This window comes from Nicotiana tabacum, chromosome 1, assembly GCF_000715075.1.
Source record: "Nicotiana tabacum cultivar K326 chromosome 1, ASM71507v2, whole genome shotgun sequence".
NCBI classification, from domain to species: domain Eukaryota; kingdom Viridiplantae; phylum Streptophyta; class Magnoliopsida; order Solanales; family Solanaceae; genus Nicotiana; species Nicotiana tabacum.
In genome coordinates this window covers 220,133,951-220,151,950 of record NC_134080.1, presented here as the reverse complement: position 1 = coordinate 220,151,950, position 18,000 = coordinate 220,133,951, and the positions used below count along the sequence as shown (strand labels likewise).

The 18,000-nt window shown below is 37.8% G+C and overlaps 3 protein-coding genes across 4 annotated transcripts; 2 read left to right on the top strand and 1 right to left on the bottom strand.

Moving 5' to 3' along the window:
- The first annotated feature begins 1,033 nt into the window (after positions 1–1,033).
- Positions 1,034–4,479, top strand: LOC107791113 (multiple organellar RNA editing factor 8, chloroplastic/mitochondrial-like). The gene is made up of 4 exons (XM_016613110.2): positions 1,034–1,517; positions 2,508–2,605; positions 2,727–2,792; positions 3,667–4,479. Exons 1-4 carry the CDS (start codon positions 1,135–1,137, stop codon positions 4,311–4,313), a joined length of 1,194 nt encoding a protein of 397 aa, XP_016468596.1. The 5' UTR covers positions 1,034–1,134; the 3' UTR covers positions 4,314–4,479.
- A 2,003-nt stretch (positions 4,480–6,482) lies between these two features.
- Positions 6,483–10,610, top strand: LOC107791114 (malate dehydrogenase, mitochondrial). The gene is made up of 7 exons (XM_016613111.2): positions 6,483–6,808; positions 7,920–8,093; positions 8,209–8,377; positions 8,487–8,548; positions 8,646–8,767; positions 9,304–9,421; positions 10,273–10,610. The coding sequence occupies exons 1-7, from the start codon at positions 6,554–6,556 to the stop codon at positions 10,411–10,413; spliced, it is 1,041 nt and encodes a 346-aa protein (XP_016468597.1). The 5' UTR covers positions 6,483–6,553; the 3' UTR covers positions 10,414–10,610.
- Positions 10,611–11,327: 717 nt separating this feature from the next.
- On the bottom strand, positions 11,328–17,122 carry LOC107791115 (transcription factor GTE4). Of its 2 annotated transcripts, none has more exons than XM_016613112.2 (5): positions 14,938–17,122; positions 14,781–14,826; positions 14,575–14,691; positions 14,347–14,421; positions 11,328–11,950 (listed from the first exon to the last, which is right to left on the bottom strand). In XM_016613112.2, the coding sequence occupies exons 1-4, from the start codon at positions 16,780–16,782 to the stop codon at positions 14,372–14,374; spliced, it is 2,058 nt and encodes a 685-aa protein (XP_016468598.2). In that variant the 5' UTR covers positions 16,783–17,122; the 3' UTR covers positions 11,328–11,950; positions 14,347–14,371. The 2 variants fall into 2 exon arrangements, with proteins under 2 accessions (XP_016468598.2, XP_016468600.2); XM_016613114.2 differs by having other exon boundaries at positions 11,328–11,942; positions 14,938–17,121.
- Between the last annotated feature and the right edge of the window lie 878 nt (positions 17,123–18,000).

The following is an 18,000-nucleotide window of genomic DNA, read 5'->3' as shown; positions in this document are numbered from 1 at the left end:
CCTCTTTCTCCTCCTTTGTTTTCTTCTTCAAGTTACAAAACAAATTGATATTTATCTCCAGAAGCAACGCTGTAGTTGAACAGTTCGACAGTTGTACTTCTACTCCAAATTTACAGCAAATTAGTCTTAGAAAAAAGTTTAAGTTACCAGTAGGGTTTGTTTTGGATTACTCACTGTTGGAAAGCGTCTTTGTAAGGCAATTACTTCTATTCAAACATTTCTGCACAAACTTTGTGAAACCCAAACCAGGTCGAGCAAAATGAGACAAGAGGGAGTGCTATATTCTCTAACTAATATATCACAAAATTCATTGTTGGAAGCTACAGTGAAAAGGCACAAAAAGATTAACAGGAGATGATTTTACATTTTTAGAGTTGGTATTTATACATATCTGTTCAAGAGAAAGCTTCATTTATCCTATTGATTTACAAGAAAAGAAAGAATTGCTTTCTTACATTCAATGTTTAATTTGAAAAGAAGGAAAGACTTTTTCCTTGCTTAGAACTTGGGAGAACATCAACAGAGGAACTGCAGTTATCTTTCCAGCGTCTTCATTTTCTTTTTTAAGTAACATGTACTATACAATGATTGGTAGAAAACCATCTCTGGATGTCAGTGGACGAAGATCTGTCACTTCATTTAGTAGGGAACAAGATCTCCTAATTACAACACAAAAACTTCAGCTCTAGAGCTGAAGTTTCCAGTTACAAGAGCTGAAGTTTCTCAGTTACAACACACAAACTTCAGCTCTAGAGTTCGCCAGTTCCAAAACAAAAACTCTAGAGCTGAACTTCAGGCCCGGCTACTAGAATGCTGAAGTTTTGCATGATTGCCTTTGCTACTTCAGCCCCGTGTGCTGAAGTTATGCGAAAAAGCGGGTACGCTTGTATTTTTTTTGCAAAGCGGACACAAGTTAAAATGTGATATAAAAGCGGGTATATATACAAATACCTCAAAATAATATGTTAATTTGGGCTCAATCTAAATTGACTCATAAGATAAAATATTTGTTACTCAACTCATAAGGTATGGGGTGGATGCATTTGGGTTCAAATTGCCACCTGTAAATTATAAATGGAGGTCATAAACCCTCCCTTTCATCTCTCGTCTCTCTCACCTTAGGGTTTTACAGAAATGGCGACTCGTTATCTGACTCGTTCCTTATTCACTGCTCTCTCTCGCCCATACACTTCTCTTTCTCTCTCTACACCTCCTCCCTCTATCTTTTCTTTCTCTCTCCTCCGTCTTCGACCACTTATCGCCGTCGCCGCTGTCAACCTCCGCAGCGTCTCTCCGGCGGTAGCAACCTCCTTTCGAGGGTTTGCGACTCGGCAAACGTCGTCGTCGTTAAATGACCCGAACCCGAACTGGTCCAATCGTCCCCCGAAGGAGACGATCCTACTTGATGGATGTGATTTTGAGCACTGGCTTGTTGTGATGGAGAAACCTGAGGGCGATCCTACCAGAGATGAAATCATCGATAGCTACATCAAAACTCTGGCTAAAGTTGTTGGAAGGTTCGAATTGAAAATGCTCTACTTTTTTTATTAATAATTTCTTCTTTACATCAGTTTAATCATAAAAAACTAATCACTTTATATGTTGTACTCTATGCGGGCCCGTTAACTTAATTAATTGGTCAGAAATGGAAGTGATAAGAGAAGGAAAAGAATTTGTATGTGTGTGGAAATGTAGAGAATTTTAGAATCTCTAGTTAGTTTTAGAAGACAAATTATGTAATTTAATAAAAAGAAACAAATTCATTCATAATGTTTTCCTTAAACTAATACACTTATTTGCCGAGTATATTTGTTGTTTAGTACCTCTACATTCAAGATAGAATGAGTGTGAACACCTTAGTGCGTTGCCTACGACTGAAACTAAACTTAACTGAGGCAAAGCGACCTCTACGAGCTTTTCTGAGTTTAAGGCCTTAAATGAGTCTTTGACAATACTGTTGCAAATGGAGGGAAATGGATATTGAGGGACCATATAGCTAATCCCTACTAGCTGAGATTGAGGGATAGTTGTTATAGTTGCTGTTGTTTACTTTTAATAGTTTGCCTGAAAAATAAAAGTGGGTACTTGTTGATGGGATACGCTCAAACTTTAGAAATGCTTGGGATAATGGCAGAGTCGGGAATTGGCACAAAGGGATTCAAAAAAACTTTATAATATCACACTTAGGATGTGAACCTGTGATCTAAATCAATTTTTTAACCCTTTGCCACTACGCTGGAATTTTTTAGTATCGCACTTAGGATGTGAACCTGTGATCTAAATCAATTTTTTAACCCTTTGCCACTACACTGGAATTTTTTCCTTATATGAAGGGGATTCAACAGTTTATCTTTTTCCTTATTTGCACAGTGCGATTTTCGACGAAGGGGGTTCAACTGAAACACCTTAATCTACCTAGCTCTGCCCCTGGCTTGGGCATGCGAAAAGCTTCCAAAGAAGTATAGTTAATTGTTCTAGATGACTTATGTGATTAATTTACCTTGCAGCGAGGAAGAAGCAAGAATGAAGATATACTCTGTCTCGACAAGGCATTACTATGCATTTGGAGCTCTTGTATCCGAAGAACTTTCTTACAAGCTAAAAGGTGACATATTTTTAGTGTTCCTTTTTTCTTTAATCTTTTTTGGTTATTTCTTGATCTTATAAACGTATTTCTTAAAATTAAAGAGGTGAAACTAAACCTTCATTTCTTCATCCATGTGCAGAAGTGCCGAAGGTTAGCTGGGTGCTTCCTGATTCCTACCTGGATGTTAAGAATAAAGATTATGGAGGTAGGTTGTGACTAGTGGTTTTTTATTGTCAGACTTCTGGTGAAATCATAATATGATTATATTTTATTTTAAATGAGTAATATGCTAAGCATTTGTTCCTGGCCTATAGACTTCGGAGCGATGTCTCTCTTCAATTCTGTTCTCTGCCTGAATTAGCTTCCAGTCTGTTATGGATTTGCTTTGCTATCCAGTCCCTTTACATATCTAATCTTTGGGTGATCCCATTTTGTTTAACATATTTTGATTTGCATGGAGATTTTAAAATATCAATTTGACTTGTATATGACATGATCTTAGTGAAGAGTTGAAGTGCTAGCTAAGGGAAATACTAAAACTGAAGCAAAGGTTTGATGGGGAAAATGAATTATTATTTGTCAAAATGAAGTTGAATCCCTGAAATTTGTGTAAGTTACATAAGGTAGTATTATGGTTGAAGTATGTCAGCAATGTACCGAGTCAGAAAATGTCATGTTAAATGAGACAAGGGGGGAGTATTAGAAAAAATGCGATTGAAATATTAAGTGCTTGATTCTGAAAAATAAATTCATTTATGATTTAATACATGGTCAATATAGTTTGACATAACGTTGGATGAGTCTGCAGTATTGTCTCGGGAATGAGAAGCAAAATCCTTTAGGATAATTTTTTTTTATGTAATTGCACAAAATCAATTTATGACGATATGACTCATTAATAGCTCTTTTCCTTGCTACAGCTTATGATGCACTCAGGCTTCTTTTTTTATGTTTTCTGTGTCTGCATATTGTTGATTGCATGAAAAGCTGTCATACATGTCTATCTTGCCCCTTGTGGATATAAAAAGGTTCTTTCTTGTACACCAAGTATTGTATGACAGTTGTGGTGCATGTTGCAGGGGAGCCTTTTATCAATGGGCAGGCTGTACCATACGACCCAAAGTACCATGAGGAGTGGGTAAGAAACAATGCCCGAGCTAATGAGAAGAACAGGCGCAATGACCGACCTCGTAACTTTGATAGGTCCAGAAATTTTGAGAGAAGAAGAGAGATGCAGAACACTGGACCCAACATGGGTGGTGGACCTCCCAACATGACGAATGCGCCACCCCCAAACATGGGTGGGATGCAGCAGCCTAACATGGGCGGGAGGCATCAGCCTAGCATGGGAGGACCACAGCAGCCCAACATGGGAGGTGCACCTCATAACTATGGTGGAGCGCCTCCCAATAACTATGGTGGGTCGCCTCCCAATAACTACGGTGGAGCACCTCCCAATTACTATGGTGGAGCGCCAAACAATCCAACCAATTTTCAATACAATGGTGGACCAACCAACGGAGGCATGCCTTACCAAACAAGTCCAGGGCCAAATCAGAATTATGCTTCAAATACATCTGGTGGAAACCCTTATCAGAATCAAAGCATGCCTGGAAGAGATGTGCCCCCTCCAAATCAGAACTATGCTCCGAATACGGCTGACAGAACCCCTTATCAGAACCAAAACATGCCTGGAAGAGATATGCCCCCTCAAAATTATCAATAGGCCATTGTATATGAGTATGAACTTTGTATTTCCAGAATTCTATTTCACGAAATGAGAACATATTTATGGCGTGCTTGATAGGATGTTGCTGCCCGACTGCCCGTAATAGTTGAATGTGCAAAACTTATATGCTTTGTGAGTATGCAATGCCAAATTGTTCTCATCCTATTGTATTTTCATTGCATCCTCTATGTTGACATGCTCTCTGTGAATTCTCCTGATGAGTTTACTGGCCTGACCAATAATTTGTTATGCTTTACCATGTCTGAAATTTCAGGGCCTCATTGCAGGTACCATTCGCATTTTTGGAAGACTTGCCCACTATTATGGCTACAGATGTTTTCAAAATGACAATGCAGATCTATTTTGCTAGAAAGCCTTGTGTACTCATGCTTATCCTTGTATCCATTTAAGCCTGAACAGATTATGCATGATATTCAACTACTTCGAGCATAATATACAACAGTGCTAGAAATGCAGAGATCGTATACCTTGAAGGCAATTCATTGGTGTGTCGTGTGGATGTCAAACTGCATCCAAGGGATTCTGTCTTTCAAGTTTTGCCCAGTGTTGTCAAATGTCCCATATATGCTCCCATTTTTGTGATGCTTGCCACTTCTTTTTTGTGTATTGAATTTAGAAACCTGTTCTATTGCGTGCAAAAAGATACTCGGCTAACAGTTTGTAGTAGCTGTTATCTTTCTCCTATGTAAGGGTGCATGAAGGAGAAAGTGTCTGGATTTCAATTGGATATGTTCTGTTTTGGGTACAGATCAAGTTGAATTTTCAAAAGATAATCCAGTGTTAGAAGTATTCAATTCTACAATAACATATCTAATATAATCCCATTAGTGGGGTCTGGGGAGAGTAGAGTATATGTAGATCTTACCCTTACCCCGAAAAGGTTAGAGAGGCTGTTTCCGCAAGACTCTCGGCTCAACAGAAGAGACAATAATATCAGAAAATAAACACAAGAAAAGGCCCGTAACAAAAAAGATGCCAGAAAGAAAATAACAGCAACAAATAAGTGAAAGGATAATAACACAAAACTTAGGCGGGTCATGTTGTTGACTGTAGCATTTTCTTTGTCACACTCGCATAACTAATTGCCAGGCTAGCCCTCCACGCCAAATTCTCCTCCACTTGTGAGTAAAAAAACATGATTCAGGGGATGACCAAACATAGGTGCGGATATGGTCTTTTTTTCTTCTTGTTTTTTTAAAGAAAGAATGTTCAAGTCAACTTGAACTCGCCTATGTTATTTCCTTGGTTATCTTCCACCGGCGCAAATATCGAGTAACTCTACATAAAAAAACTTAGTAATATTAAAAGAAATTACCTATTATCAATGCCATATACTTGTTATATTTCGCTTCTCAAGGGTCAATTTGACTAATTTTAAGCTAAATTGAATCAGATTAATTTAGTATTTTAAAATTAAAATTTAAATATTCAAAAATTATATGAAAGATACTACTAATTACAATTTTTCTCATATCAAAATAGCAAAAGGATACACGCTAAAATGTTGGTCAAAGTTCATATAATTTTGCTCTTATTAGCCAAAACATGATAAGTATTGAGGGATGAAAAGAGTATTTATATGTATAGCCAAACTAATTTGGCTCAAATTAAGTGTGTTTTAAGAAACTAAGAAAGCATTAGTTTTTTTTTTATATATATAAATATCTAATATCACACCAATATATGATTCAAAAGGTTCGAGAGGCATGACTGGAGTGATTAAGGGAAATTCTATCAACCAAAAAAAGTCTTTATGATTAATTTTTATTTAGATCACTCAAAAAATTTCAAAAACAATCCAAAGTTATATTTATATCCAAATACAACTCTAATTTTCAAATATCATTTTCACTTGAATTTTTTTTCAATTTTTTGGAAAACTTTACAATTCTTATGTCCAAACCTCACTAAATACATACTCCATATGTTCCAATTATATAGTGGCATTTCATTGAGCACGTACTTTTAAAAAATATTTATTTTATGTACTAAAATAAATCATACTATATATTTGTATGTTAATAAATTATTTTGTTAATAATAATAAAAGTTTTAAAACTAAATATTTTTAAAATATCATTCTTTTTAGTCAAATTATTTTCCTTCACACTTTTTTCATCATCCCCAATATAAATCTACTGTCAGCTTCACTTCTTTCGCTGCTCGACGTTGTGACCCCTCACACTTTCTCCATTTCAATTCATAAACTATTCCAAATGACTTTATCCATGTTGAGATCTGTAGTCCGGAGGACCTCAACTTCCGGCGCGTCTCGCCTCACGCGCCGCCAATTCTCATCGGAGGCCGCACCGGAGAGGAAAGTCGCAATTTTGGGAGCAGCGGGAGGAATCGGGCAGCCTCTTTCACTTCTGATGAAGCTGAACCCTTTGGTATCAACGCTTTCACTCTACGATATTGCCGGCACTCCTGGTGTTGCCGCTGATGTTAGCCACATCAATACCAGATCTCAGGTATACTTTCTATTTTTATCCTTTCCCGTTTCTATTTCGTAATTGTCATTTTTAATACTCCCTTTGTCCCAAATTTATGTGACACAGTAATAATTTAACTATTACAATTCTCAATTTACCTATAATGATGAGTTGTATCCACATACGCCTATGGTTTATTTTAGAGATTGAGTTTCAAAAGTTGTCTTATTTCTTCAGTTCCATACCTAGTCAATCACCATCACATAAATTATAACGGAGGCGGTATGAATATATGTGAACGAAATGAGATTGAGTGGAGTGGAATGGATATAGAAGATTCATATAATCAGTCAATTTCTAACTTGTTTAGGATTGAGATGTAATTGATTAATTGACGTATATGGAGTTTCAGATGGTTTGGTGTCATTCAATGTGACTCTGTTGTGTGTGTGTGTGTGCGCGCGTGTGCGGCTTCCACTATCTCAAGCTCTAGAATTTCAAGTGCTCTGATGCAGCAGTAACTTTTATTAGTCGTTGAATTGTATTGACCTGTTTCGGACACATCTATTATTTGCTTTAGGTCTGCAACACGCCTTCACATGCGCATTGTTGTTCTTTTTTTTCGTGAAATATTTTGTTGATGGATGCTAGGTCTCTTGTCTATGATGATACCGTATAGATTGTGCTTTTTGTCTAGTTCTTCTTTTTTTTTTTAGGTGAAAACATCTTGTTAATGGATGATGATGAGACCTGAGCACATATAGACATGGAGTACTGCAGTGCCAGAAGGTTCCTGGCCGGCCGGCTCAGGGAAGGCGATTTTAGTCTTACCTCATCATTGGAGATGCAGGTTTCAAGATTTGAACCTTGGTCACCTGTAAAAGCTCAGAGCTTCTCCGTTGCCGGAAGGCTGCCGTCTATCTATTTTGACATCATATTGAATGTTCTTATAGATGATGTGGTCATGCAATTCAACACTTATTTTTTGAGGACTTGATCTCATTTGCCTTTTTGAAAAATTTCTATGCATTTTATCACTTTTGTTAATAATCTGTTATTGTTATTTTTTACTTTAGGTTTGGTTATCCTCTCAGCTTCTGGTCCTCCTCTTCGGTTCCTTGACCCTAGACGTTTTTACTGGACTTTGCAGGTTGCTGGGTTTGCAGGAGAAGACCAGCTAGGGCAGGCTCTGGAAGGGTCTGACGTGGTCATCATTCCTGCTGGTGTGCCCCGCAAACCGGGTATGACCCGTGATGATCTGTTCAACATTAACGCTGGCATTGTTAAATCACTATGCACAGCTATCGCAAAGTATTGTCCTAATGTAAGTATCCTTGTGCACGACCTCTTGTTATTGGCTTAAAATATGAGTTAAGTCATTGGAGTAGCAGCTACTGATTCTCCTCTTTCTTCTGCTGCCTCTCCTCAATCCATAAAAGGCCCTTGTCAATATGATCAGCAACCCTGTGAACTCCACTGTGCCAATTGCAGCTGAGGTGTTCAAGAAGGCCGGGACCTATGATGAAAAGAGGCTCTTTGGAGTCACCACACTTGATGTGGTTAGGGCAAAGACTTTCTATGCTGGAAAAGCTAAAGTCAATGTCTCCGGTGTGTCTCCTACTATACTTCATGCTTTGAAATTGCTTCTATTTCACCTTGTTAGATTTGTTCACATAATATAATCATCCCGACTTGTGTTTTGGTACTTTATTCCCAGATGTCATTGTCCCCGTGGTTGGCGGTCATGCTGGCATAACCATCCTCCCGCTGTTGTCCCAAGTAATTTTCATTTCTATGTTTCTTCAAGCTATTATAAGTGACTTCCACTTTGTAACTTAACTGAGTTTTTCCTTTTATCTCGAAATTTATGAAATAGGCTACTCCAAAGGCAAATTTGTCAGATGAAGAAATTGTTGCGCTCACCAAGCGAACCCAGGACGGTGGCACAGAAGTTGTTGAGGCCAAAGCTGGAAAGGGTTCAGCCACACTCTCAATGGCGTATGTTTCTATTCGTCCTCTTTTAATTATCTTACTTTTTGAGTGTTTTCTGAACTTCTTGGAGTTGGGCAATGGAAAGATTTTTCCCCCTGAGATTTTGGTAAAGAATACTTGCTATAGTGCCTGCTACTGGCTGGAATTAAATCGTCGGACATTGCACTACAGATGCTTAGCCTATGCTTCTACATGTTTTCGCAATTGTAGTATGTGTCATGACGATAACTTGAAAGTACAAACCTGCTTTTGCATGTTTCCTCATATGTCTACAAATGTAACATTATGCATGGTGGCCAGCATCAACACTCTTGAGTAGGTTTTAGCTTGAATATGAAATTTTGGTGCATATAATGTTGCTGAGAACTTGCTTCACCTACAAAACTGTTAGAAGAGTTGGTGATGCAAAAGAAACAACAAGAAACCTTTTTCATTTTGTTACCTCTAAATCAACTTATTTGGGACTGAAGCGTAGTTGTTGTTTATCTGTGTAGCTTACGTCTTTGACAACTTCATCTGAACAATGAGTATTACTTTTGCAGCTATGCTGGGGCTATTTTTGCTGATGCTTGCTTGAAGGGCCTGAATGGGGTTCCAGATGTTGTTGAGTGTTCGTTTGTGCAGTCAAATGTCACAGAGCTACCTTTCTTTGCATCCAAGGTAATAATCCTCTACTGACCCTTCAGAGATGTGTGTGCATGTTTGTGGTAGACCTGTACTGAGTCTTGCAACTAGTGTTAGTTTTGTATTTTCGCTTCGGTTTTCGGATTGGTTTGCTTGTTATTGCCCCTTCCATTTATCTTTCCTGAGCCGAGGGTTTACCGGAAACGGCCCTTCTGCCTTCTTAAAGGTAGGGGTAAGGTCTGCGTACAACTACCCTCCCCAGACCCCACTTGTGGGACTACACTGGGTATGTTGTTGTTGTTGTTGTTGTGCTGAGTCTTGCCATAACTCTTCTGTTCCTGTCTCTAAGAAAATTTTCCCTTTTATGTCAGATGATGTCATTATATGAAGTATCTGTATAATTTGGTCATCCCTTTCTCATTGTGTGGATGTTTTAAGAGCAAATTAAGTTCGACTTTCTGTTCTTGGGCATGGTGTAGGTGTAGATCTGTCTATTTGATCTGCGATTTTGTTACGTCTAAACCTTTCAAACAGAGATCTCAATGCAAAATGTTTTGAATTAGTCTCTCATTTGTTGAGAGAGCAGTGGATCCTAGTTATGCTCGTACAAAATATAGATGCCTGTTGAGCTGGGCTGCTGTCATCAAAAGTTAATATTTCACTCTTATGAACTTAACAAATGTAGTTTTCATTATAGGAGTTTCTTTGGTCTTTGTCAAGTGAAACAATCTCCAAAAAAGCTTTGAACTTTGGTTTTCGCTCAGCATTTTCTTGTTAATCCTTACTTATGATCTTGTCATGCTATACAACAATATCTTCTTGCTCACGAACTGGTCTATTGCTGGTTTTTACAATTCTGAGTTGGTAATCGGTTCTACCTATTTCAGGTGAGACTTGGGAAGAACGGCGTGGAGGAAGTCCTAGGGTTGGGCCCACTTTCAGACTACGAGAAGAAAGGACTCGAAGCTCTTCTACCGGAGCTGAAATCCTCCATTGAGAAAGGAATCAAGTTTGCCAACTCAAATTAAAAGATATATTACCATCTAGTATTTTCCAGAGTTACAGTTTTGGGATTCTTTTAGGCAGTTTGTTGTATCTTATGCGAGTTTCTTGCTGCCGGAGGCATAAAATTTAGCTCTTTCTGAGCCAGATGGGCTTTAGATATACACAACATTTCTGGAGAATAATGATTGGCAGACCTTGCATTTGCCTCTACATCCCAAAATAATGGTCTACAACATGTCAACTATTATTATCACTTCCAACTCCAAATTAGTTGGGTTGGTTATATACTTATATAGGATCCTGTGCATTCATTCGACTCAATTCGAGTTTGTTTCATTAGTCAAATCAGGTCTCAGAAATTAGTTCCTTGTTATTTCGAAGCCAGCACTGCCTCGTGGAAAACCTCTGACCTTTAAATATACGCTATATGCATTTAAATTATTGTGTTGTCAGTTCACTTATGGGTGGATCCATATTTAGGGTATAGCGTTTTTTTTTGGGCGTTATATGTATAGCGTATGAATAAAAGACGCTATACCTTAATGGTAGACGTTACCATTAATGTATAACATCTTGTTTTTGCACGCTATATATAGAAATGTATTTTTTTTTAAACACCTATTAAGGTAATTTGAGTCCAAAAAAATAATATTTAGGTTCCGGACTCAACATAAGTGTGGGTATGACTGTGGGATCCATACCTGATCTGGTCAACCAATTTTAGATATTTGACCAAAATCGACGAAGAAATTCGGGACAAATACAAAAAATTTTAAAAACAAAACGAAAGCTAGAGTGATATGGAGGAAAATAAAATACCTCACATATAAGAATTTCTATGTCAGTCCTCTTCCTTTTATTTCCTAGGATTCTCCTCTTGTTTAATATTTCGAATATCTTATAAGTTTTCCACATAATGTCTCATAATTTAGACATATTTCTGTAACTCTATTTTTAAATATTTGAATTATTTTAGCCGAATCCCCTTACCAATATCCGTACCTGAATACATAATCCCGAATCTTATAATTTAGATCATGAAGGATCCAACATCTAAATTCGCACCTGTATCGGACACCCGAGTCCGAGCAACTTAGGCTTATACTATACAATAGATAATACATGTTATCCTACCATTAACTGCACATGTTTTTGTACACCCAGGCAGTTGCAGGAACTCACACAATCATGCCTAGTAGCTCTAGCAGCAGTGTAATCAAATGAATAAAATCCCAACACAAGATTTTTTCCACTCAAACTGGTCAAGCAATCTTGGCTATGTACAGGTGCTGCATTTCTCCCATCATCCCCGTACCCAATCTGATTTAGAATTCAGTTTCGACACAGAAACCACCTTGTATCGATATAGATATACAAGTTAAACGATGGTAAAAATGAATGATCCCTTTACGCCTTTCCAGTATCATCAAGGACCAGCACTTCATGACTCAAACTTGAAGTTCTTGGAAGAATCATCGATGAAGCACAAAGAAACACCCTTCAGACAAAGGGATTACCAAGATGTCTGTCCCAACACATTCCTGACGAACTCCTGCAAAACTAGAAAAGAACACTTCCTTGAATGATATGCAAGAGAGGGAAAGAAAAGAGAGAGGGGGGGGGGGGGCTGTTGGAGAGAGCAACTGAATATCGAAGATATTAAAATCTTATAACCAAAACGTTTCTGCAAATGGTCCAAGTCCTCGGCAATTCTTATATATTAGAATCAAAAAAATACCAGAGTTCATAACCACCGCACGCTCAGGAAGTGTCTAGTAAAATAAAGAAGTTATCAGATGAAGAAATAGATCAGTATCAACTTTTAGATGATTAAAATAGTTGAATCTATTTATGCTAGTCGTCAAGGATGGAATCCCCCCCTTCAGTAGCGTGTATACTAGAGGGGGAATTTGGAAAGAGGTTTGCAAATTATGGGAGGAGTTCAAGCAGTTTACTAGCTTGGAGGTGGGGAATGGAAGAAAGATAAAATTTTGGAGTGACTTATGGAATGGTGAGGAATGTTTGAGAGATAAATTTCCTGTTTTATTTAACTGCTGTAACAATAAGGATGGAGTGGTGGCTGATTTCTTCTCAGATTCTGGTTGGCAGATGTATTTCAGAAGGAATTTAAATGATTGGGAGATAGAAAATATCTGTCAGATGCTTTCTCAGTTGAGTTCTACCCACATTGATCATAGTAAGAAGGATTCATTATTGTGGAATGCTTGTAATGACAGAAAGTTCTGAGTCATAAGCTGTTATAATTTGTTAAGAAAAATGCAAGTTGGGAACCTAATTGGCCTTGGAAAGTGATTTGGAGGAACAAAGCTCCTGTAAAGGTTGCCTGTTTTGGTTGGACTGCAGCTTGGGAAGCTTGCCTTGCTCAAAATAATCTTCATAAGAGAGGCTTTGTTCTGTATAGCAGATGTTATTTATGTGAAGAACTGGAGACTACGAATCACCTTTTCTTGCATTGTAGATATGCTAGACAGTGCTGGGAGCTTTTTTTCAGTTTATGTGGGTCTTTTTGGACCATGCCTCAAGAATGTCAGAAACCTTTTGAATGGTTGGCAGCATCAGAAGACACATAAAGCACTTAAACAGATTTGGAGAACCATACCTCTGCATATTCTGGACTATTTGGCTAGAGAGGAATAGAGCTTGCTTTGATGGGCAGAAAGATCAATTTCTAGAATAAAAAATAAGTGTCTGCACAATCTATTTCTTTTGGTGTAATAGTAGTTTGGTAGATAATATTGATCATTACATGGATTTTATGGAGTTACGTAGAAAATGTTGTAATTAACTGCATGGATATTCCCAGCAATTTTGTCCTCTTTTCTGGTACCATCTTGCTATTCAGTTAATAAAACTTTACCTTTTAAAAAAAACAATAGCGATCAAATCTAGATTATAGATGTGACTACACATCTATTAGACTAACACGGTTTTATCAGAATATATCGAATATGCTCCACATGTCAAGAACTTAAGATTACTCCATTTGCTCTGCAAAATATGGAGAAGCTCATCATACTTCGCATTCTAAGATATTCTTCATTCATCTGCATATTCATGTGGGGACATACCACAGAATATGCGCACAGCAGGAAATCCTATAACCTCTGTTCTCAAGCAATGGTATGCTCCTGGACAAGAACTACAGACTTGGCTGCACAATTTTGGTTATGCCTTCCTAAACCATTCTAAATTCTAGAAAATCACTAGATCGAAAAAGCCATTTATATGTTCAAACTAACACAACAAATATAGATGATGGATATAAATCCAAAGTGGACCCAACTACAGCACATCCATTCAATATTAAAGGTTATACTGGGAAAGATGTTGATGAAACATTTCAACGTTGTTTCCTCCTGTAACACATACTTTTGACATGCCTAAATATCAGAGAGTTATTTGAAGATGATATGCATGAAGCAACATTAAATAGTAAGAGGCTTCGGGCTCGTTTGGTATGAGGGATAAGGGATAATTAATACCGGAATGAAATTTGAGATGAGTTTATCCCATGTTTGGTTGGGATAAAATCATGGTATAACTAATCCCAAGATTTAGTTATCCCGGAATTGTAGTATTTTTTTTATTTCTATGGGAGGGTGGGATAACTAATCCCGGGATAATTAATCATGGGATAACTTATTTCCAACCAAACGACCCCCTAGCAGCTATTTCTTAATCCTTAACCATCTTTCTGAAAATAGTTAAAAACTGGAATCAGATGTAAAAAATATCGACGCCTAAGTGTGCATTCTCCCCGACCAAGCCAAATCACAGATTCAACCACAGGAAGAAATGGAGCAATCCCAGAACACAATGAACATACTCGAAAGCATATTTCATACCAAACATTAAGAAAGGTGCAAGTTCGCAGGGAAAAGATAATTGTCACCCAAAAGAAAAACTCAAATGTATTAGCTAATGTCTTTACTTACTTCCAACATCCCTTCACATCCTAAGTCAATGCCCTGCATCCGATCCATACGTAGATGAACTATCACTATCAGAATCTGCAAACATAGACAAATGAAGTTACAAACAAGCTTCATACTGGCTGCAAAATAAATACTTCAAATATCAAAGATCATGGTTCATGCGTAGATGGAGACTTGCAACAGAGTGAATCATAATTCCTTTTCATCAGTTGACTAAACAGCTATTACCACTGGAGGATGATCCTGAATCACTGCTAGAACTGCTTGAGCTGCTGGAACTGCTTGCATTATCCACTGGTCTCCCACCTTCTGCATTGGTAGAAGGAGCACTAGTATGCATTTCACCTACTCATAAGGAAAGAGACAAGAGTTATGATATATATTTTCCATGTAATGTCAATCTCAAACAATAATTCTCATAGAAAATAACTTACCAGGTCTGCTTTCTTTTAGTGCATCAGCAACCATTGGGCCGGAACTCTACAACAAAAAATGTGACAAACTAAGAATTCCTAATCCACACTAGATAACCATGTATTTAAAGCAAACAGAGAGACAAGAAGAGAGAGAGATATGTGACTCAAAACTCACTGCAGCGGGAGCACTTTGAGCAGCTCTTGCTCTGGCTTGAAGAGCAAGTTCAGCTTTCCTCTTATTCTTGCTCAGACTCTTTTTGTAATTTGTCACAAACCTATCCAGCTCCCATAGAGTTTCTGCATCAACACTGTCTATGTCTACTTCAATCTCATCGTTATTCTGATTAAGTGCTGTGCTCCTCTTCTTAATGATCTGAACAATTGCATCAAGCTTTTCTGAAGGTAAATTCTCAAGATTTGTACTAAGTTTCTGCTTTTCTTCATACGTCATGTCCCTCTTATTGGGATCCTTTGCTTTAGGTTTCTTGGGAACTGGTGTCCTACCAACATGAGAGAAAATGAAGGGCTTCTTATTCGCATCAGCTGCCCCAGTAATTGACCCAGACCTTTCTAAAGTCCTTGCTCGAGGAGAATGTGCAAGTGTATGATAAGGCACAGGTTCATGGACAAAAGGATGAGGAAGATGGGCCCTCCTTGAAGTGGGAGTGGGCAAGCCTGCATCATGATACATTTGATACCTCCACCCTGGATTATACTTGGCCTCTATAGCAGCCCACCTCTCTTCAAAAATCTGTGACAACTGTTCAGCCATTACATGAACATCCTGCCCTTTAGGGTTATAAGTCATGGCATTGCTAAAGACAAGTCTTATATCCTCTGCGAATTCCTTCGGAGACTTGTACCAATTCTGGGATAGCCTATTCTTAATAGTGCCCAAATCCATAGGATGCTTAATTATATCATGATAATCATGGAGCCCAAGAGCCTCTACATTTACCGGCTCATTGAACACCCAACCATGCTTATGTTTCATTAACCTCTGAAGCAGGTCACTACAACTTCGAAACAGTTGTTTTCTATGCTTATCAAATGTTCCAAACCCAAATGCAAATCCGTACTTTGATACACTCCCACTCCCGTTGGTCTTCAATTTTTTATTGCTTTCGGAAGGTAGTCTGTCCTTTCCGAGAAGGAACTCGGAATTCTTGTAATATGGATTAGCCTTCGGGGTCCTCTTCTCCTTCTCCACAAGTTCACCAACCGTGTGGTTGTTTACAACAACTGCAAGACGAGGTGGACGGAATGGTCTTGGTTGAATATGCCCCACCGAACCCACCTCTGAATGCACTCGCACTAAAGACCTACCGTTGATCAAATTGTCACTACCCATATATTGGGGATAACTATGGGAGACAACAGCATCACCAGGAACAGCAACAACACTACCATTGTTACCAATGTTACGCGAAGTCAGCTGAAACTCCTTAGCTTCAAGTTTCTTTGCAAAACTCCTAACATGATCGAGCTCCCTCTCTAGCGTCCTTCTAAGATCTCTAATCTCAATTCCCGACCTTGCCCCAGTTAAACTAATCCTAACCCTATCTTCAAGTCTAGAAATTACCGGTTTAACCAACCTATTAGCCACCTCAAGATCCTCTCTAGGTTCTGATCCTTCTTCATGATTAGGCAGACCACCACAACTGCCTTCCGGGGCTACCTCCCGGTTAACCTCCATCGTATCGCCACCATCTCCTCCATCTGAAACCGCCGCTCCTCCACAGCTACCGTGCCCATCTGCCTCTAGGGTTTGTGAAATTGGCTGCGAAACATTATTATTTTCGTAAAGCTTGCTCTTTTCATGGAATACATTGGTGTCCGATACGGCTACGTCTACGGCTGTGGCTGCTTCTACGGCGGCGGCGGCGGTGGTCGCCGGAGACACGTCGTTGTTACTATTATCCTTCTTTTGGATCCTACGCTTTTTTCGGGTATAAACTTTGGTACCGTCACCCCAACGAAGCCTCTCTCTGAAATTCAAACCTTTAGCATCTGAAGTCATACATACAAATTGGGAGCTAGGGTTTCCGAAAAGAGAAATTGTTTTGCAGAGTGAAAATTAGAAAACCTAGACCGATTGAGAACCAAAATTCCCAATTTCAGGGAAATCGGATGTCGTACGGATCTAGGGTTTTTTGGAAATAATGAAAGAGAAAAAAAAGGGAAAATTAGGAAAAGTTGAAGGATCTATTGGGTAAATAAAGATAAGAGGGGGAAATCTGGGGGAAAATTAGGGTTTGGAAATTGAAAATTTAGCGAAGAGATCGAAAGATAAGAGAGCGCGATTGAGAGTAAGTTTTTGGGATCCGAAATGTACTCGCCTGATTCTTTTTCTTTTTTCTGATTTTTTTAGTATTGACTAATATATAGAGATTTTTTGGTCACGAAGTTATTATTATTCTCTTTTTTTAATAAGAAAATACCCTTAATATACAAATTGAGCCTTTACCTTTTATTTTCCGTATATGGTTATTCGGAATTCATTAACCTAAATAATTCAAGAGCCCGTTTGGCCATGAAAAGTTTTTTCACTTTTTTTCGAACTCAGTGTTTGGCAGTAAAAATTTTAATTTTTACTTGAAGATGGATTTTAAAAATTTTCAAAAATTTTAAAACTCCAAAAAGTTATTTTTCGAAATTTCACTTAGATCATTCATAAAAATTCAAAAACAACCCAAAATTATATTCATGTCCAAACACAATTCTAATTTTCAAATATCACTTTCACTAAAAAACAATTTTGTTTTTTTCCGAAATTTTACGATTCTTATGTCCAAACAACTTCTAAATTCGCGTCGCATAAATTCATTTTAAAGAAAAATACTCTTTAGCTGAAATCTTTTTATTCCTAGGGCTTAAACCTCAATTCCTGGTAAAGAAAATGAAGTCACTCATCTCGCCTGTGGTAAAAAGTAAACTACCTTATAACTTGTTTGATTTTGCAAGGCTAGTGCTAGTGCTAGTGCTCTTACTTAGATCTTTTTAACTAAATTCTTTTATTTATATTTACTTATATTAAAAGGAAATAGTAGTTTGCAATGTGATTTTGTCAATTGAAAAGTTTTCACTTTTAAAAAGATAAATGATCATCTTTGAAAAATATTGGTTAGTATGCAATTTAACAATATTGAGTGTGAATTTTTTCTTTGGTTAGTAACACCAAAGATAAATTATTAGTCTTTACTATACTATAAGTCATAAAAATAATTGAAAACTCCCT

Bases quoted from the DNA above. Each gene is read 5' to 3' on its own strand.
- LOC107791113 (XM_016613110.2), top strand. From the start codon at position 1,135: ATGGCGACTCGTTATCTGACTCGTTCCTTATTCACTGCTCTCTCTCGC. The intron at 1,518-2,507 runs GTTCGAATTGAA...TTTACCTTGCAG, and splicing joins CTGGCTAAAGTTGTTGGAAG to CGAGGAAGAAGCAAGAATGA. The intron at 2,606-2,726 runs GTGACATATTTT...ATCCATGTGCAG, and splicing joins ACTTTCTTACAAGCTAAAAG to AAGTGCCGAAGGTTAGCTGG.
- LOC107791114 (XM_016613111.2), top strand. From the start codon at position 6,554: ATGACTTTATCCATGTTGAGATCTGTAGTCCGGAGGACCTCAACTTCC. The intron at 8,549-8,645 runs GTAATTTTCATT...TTTATGAAATAG, and splicing joins TCCTCCCGCTGTTGTCCCAA to GCTACTCCAAAGGCAAATTT. The intron at 8,768-9,303 runs GTATGTTTCTAT...TTACTTTTGCAG, and splicing joins TCAGCCACACTCTCAATGGC to CTATGCTGGGGCTATTTTTG.
- LOC107791115 (XM_016613112.2), bottom strand. From the start codon at position 16,782: ATGACTTCAGATGCTAAAGGTTTGAATTTCAGAGAGAGGCTTCGTTGG. The intron at 14,692-14,780 runs GTAAGTTATTTT...CCTTATGAGTAG, and splicing joins ACTAAAAGAAAGCAGACCTG to GTGAAATGCATACTAGTGCT. The intron at 14,422-14,574 runs GTAATAGCTGTT...CTATGTTTGCAG, and splicing joins TTCAGGATCATCCTCCAGTG to ATTCTGATAGTGATAGTTCA.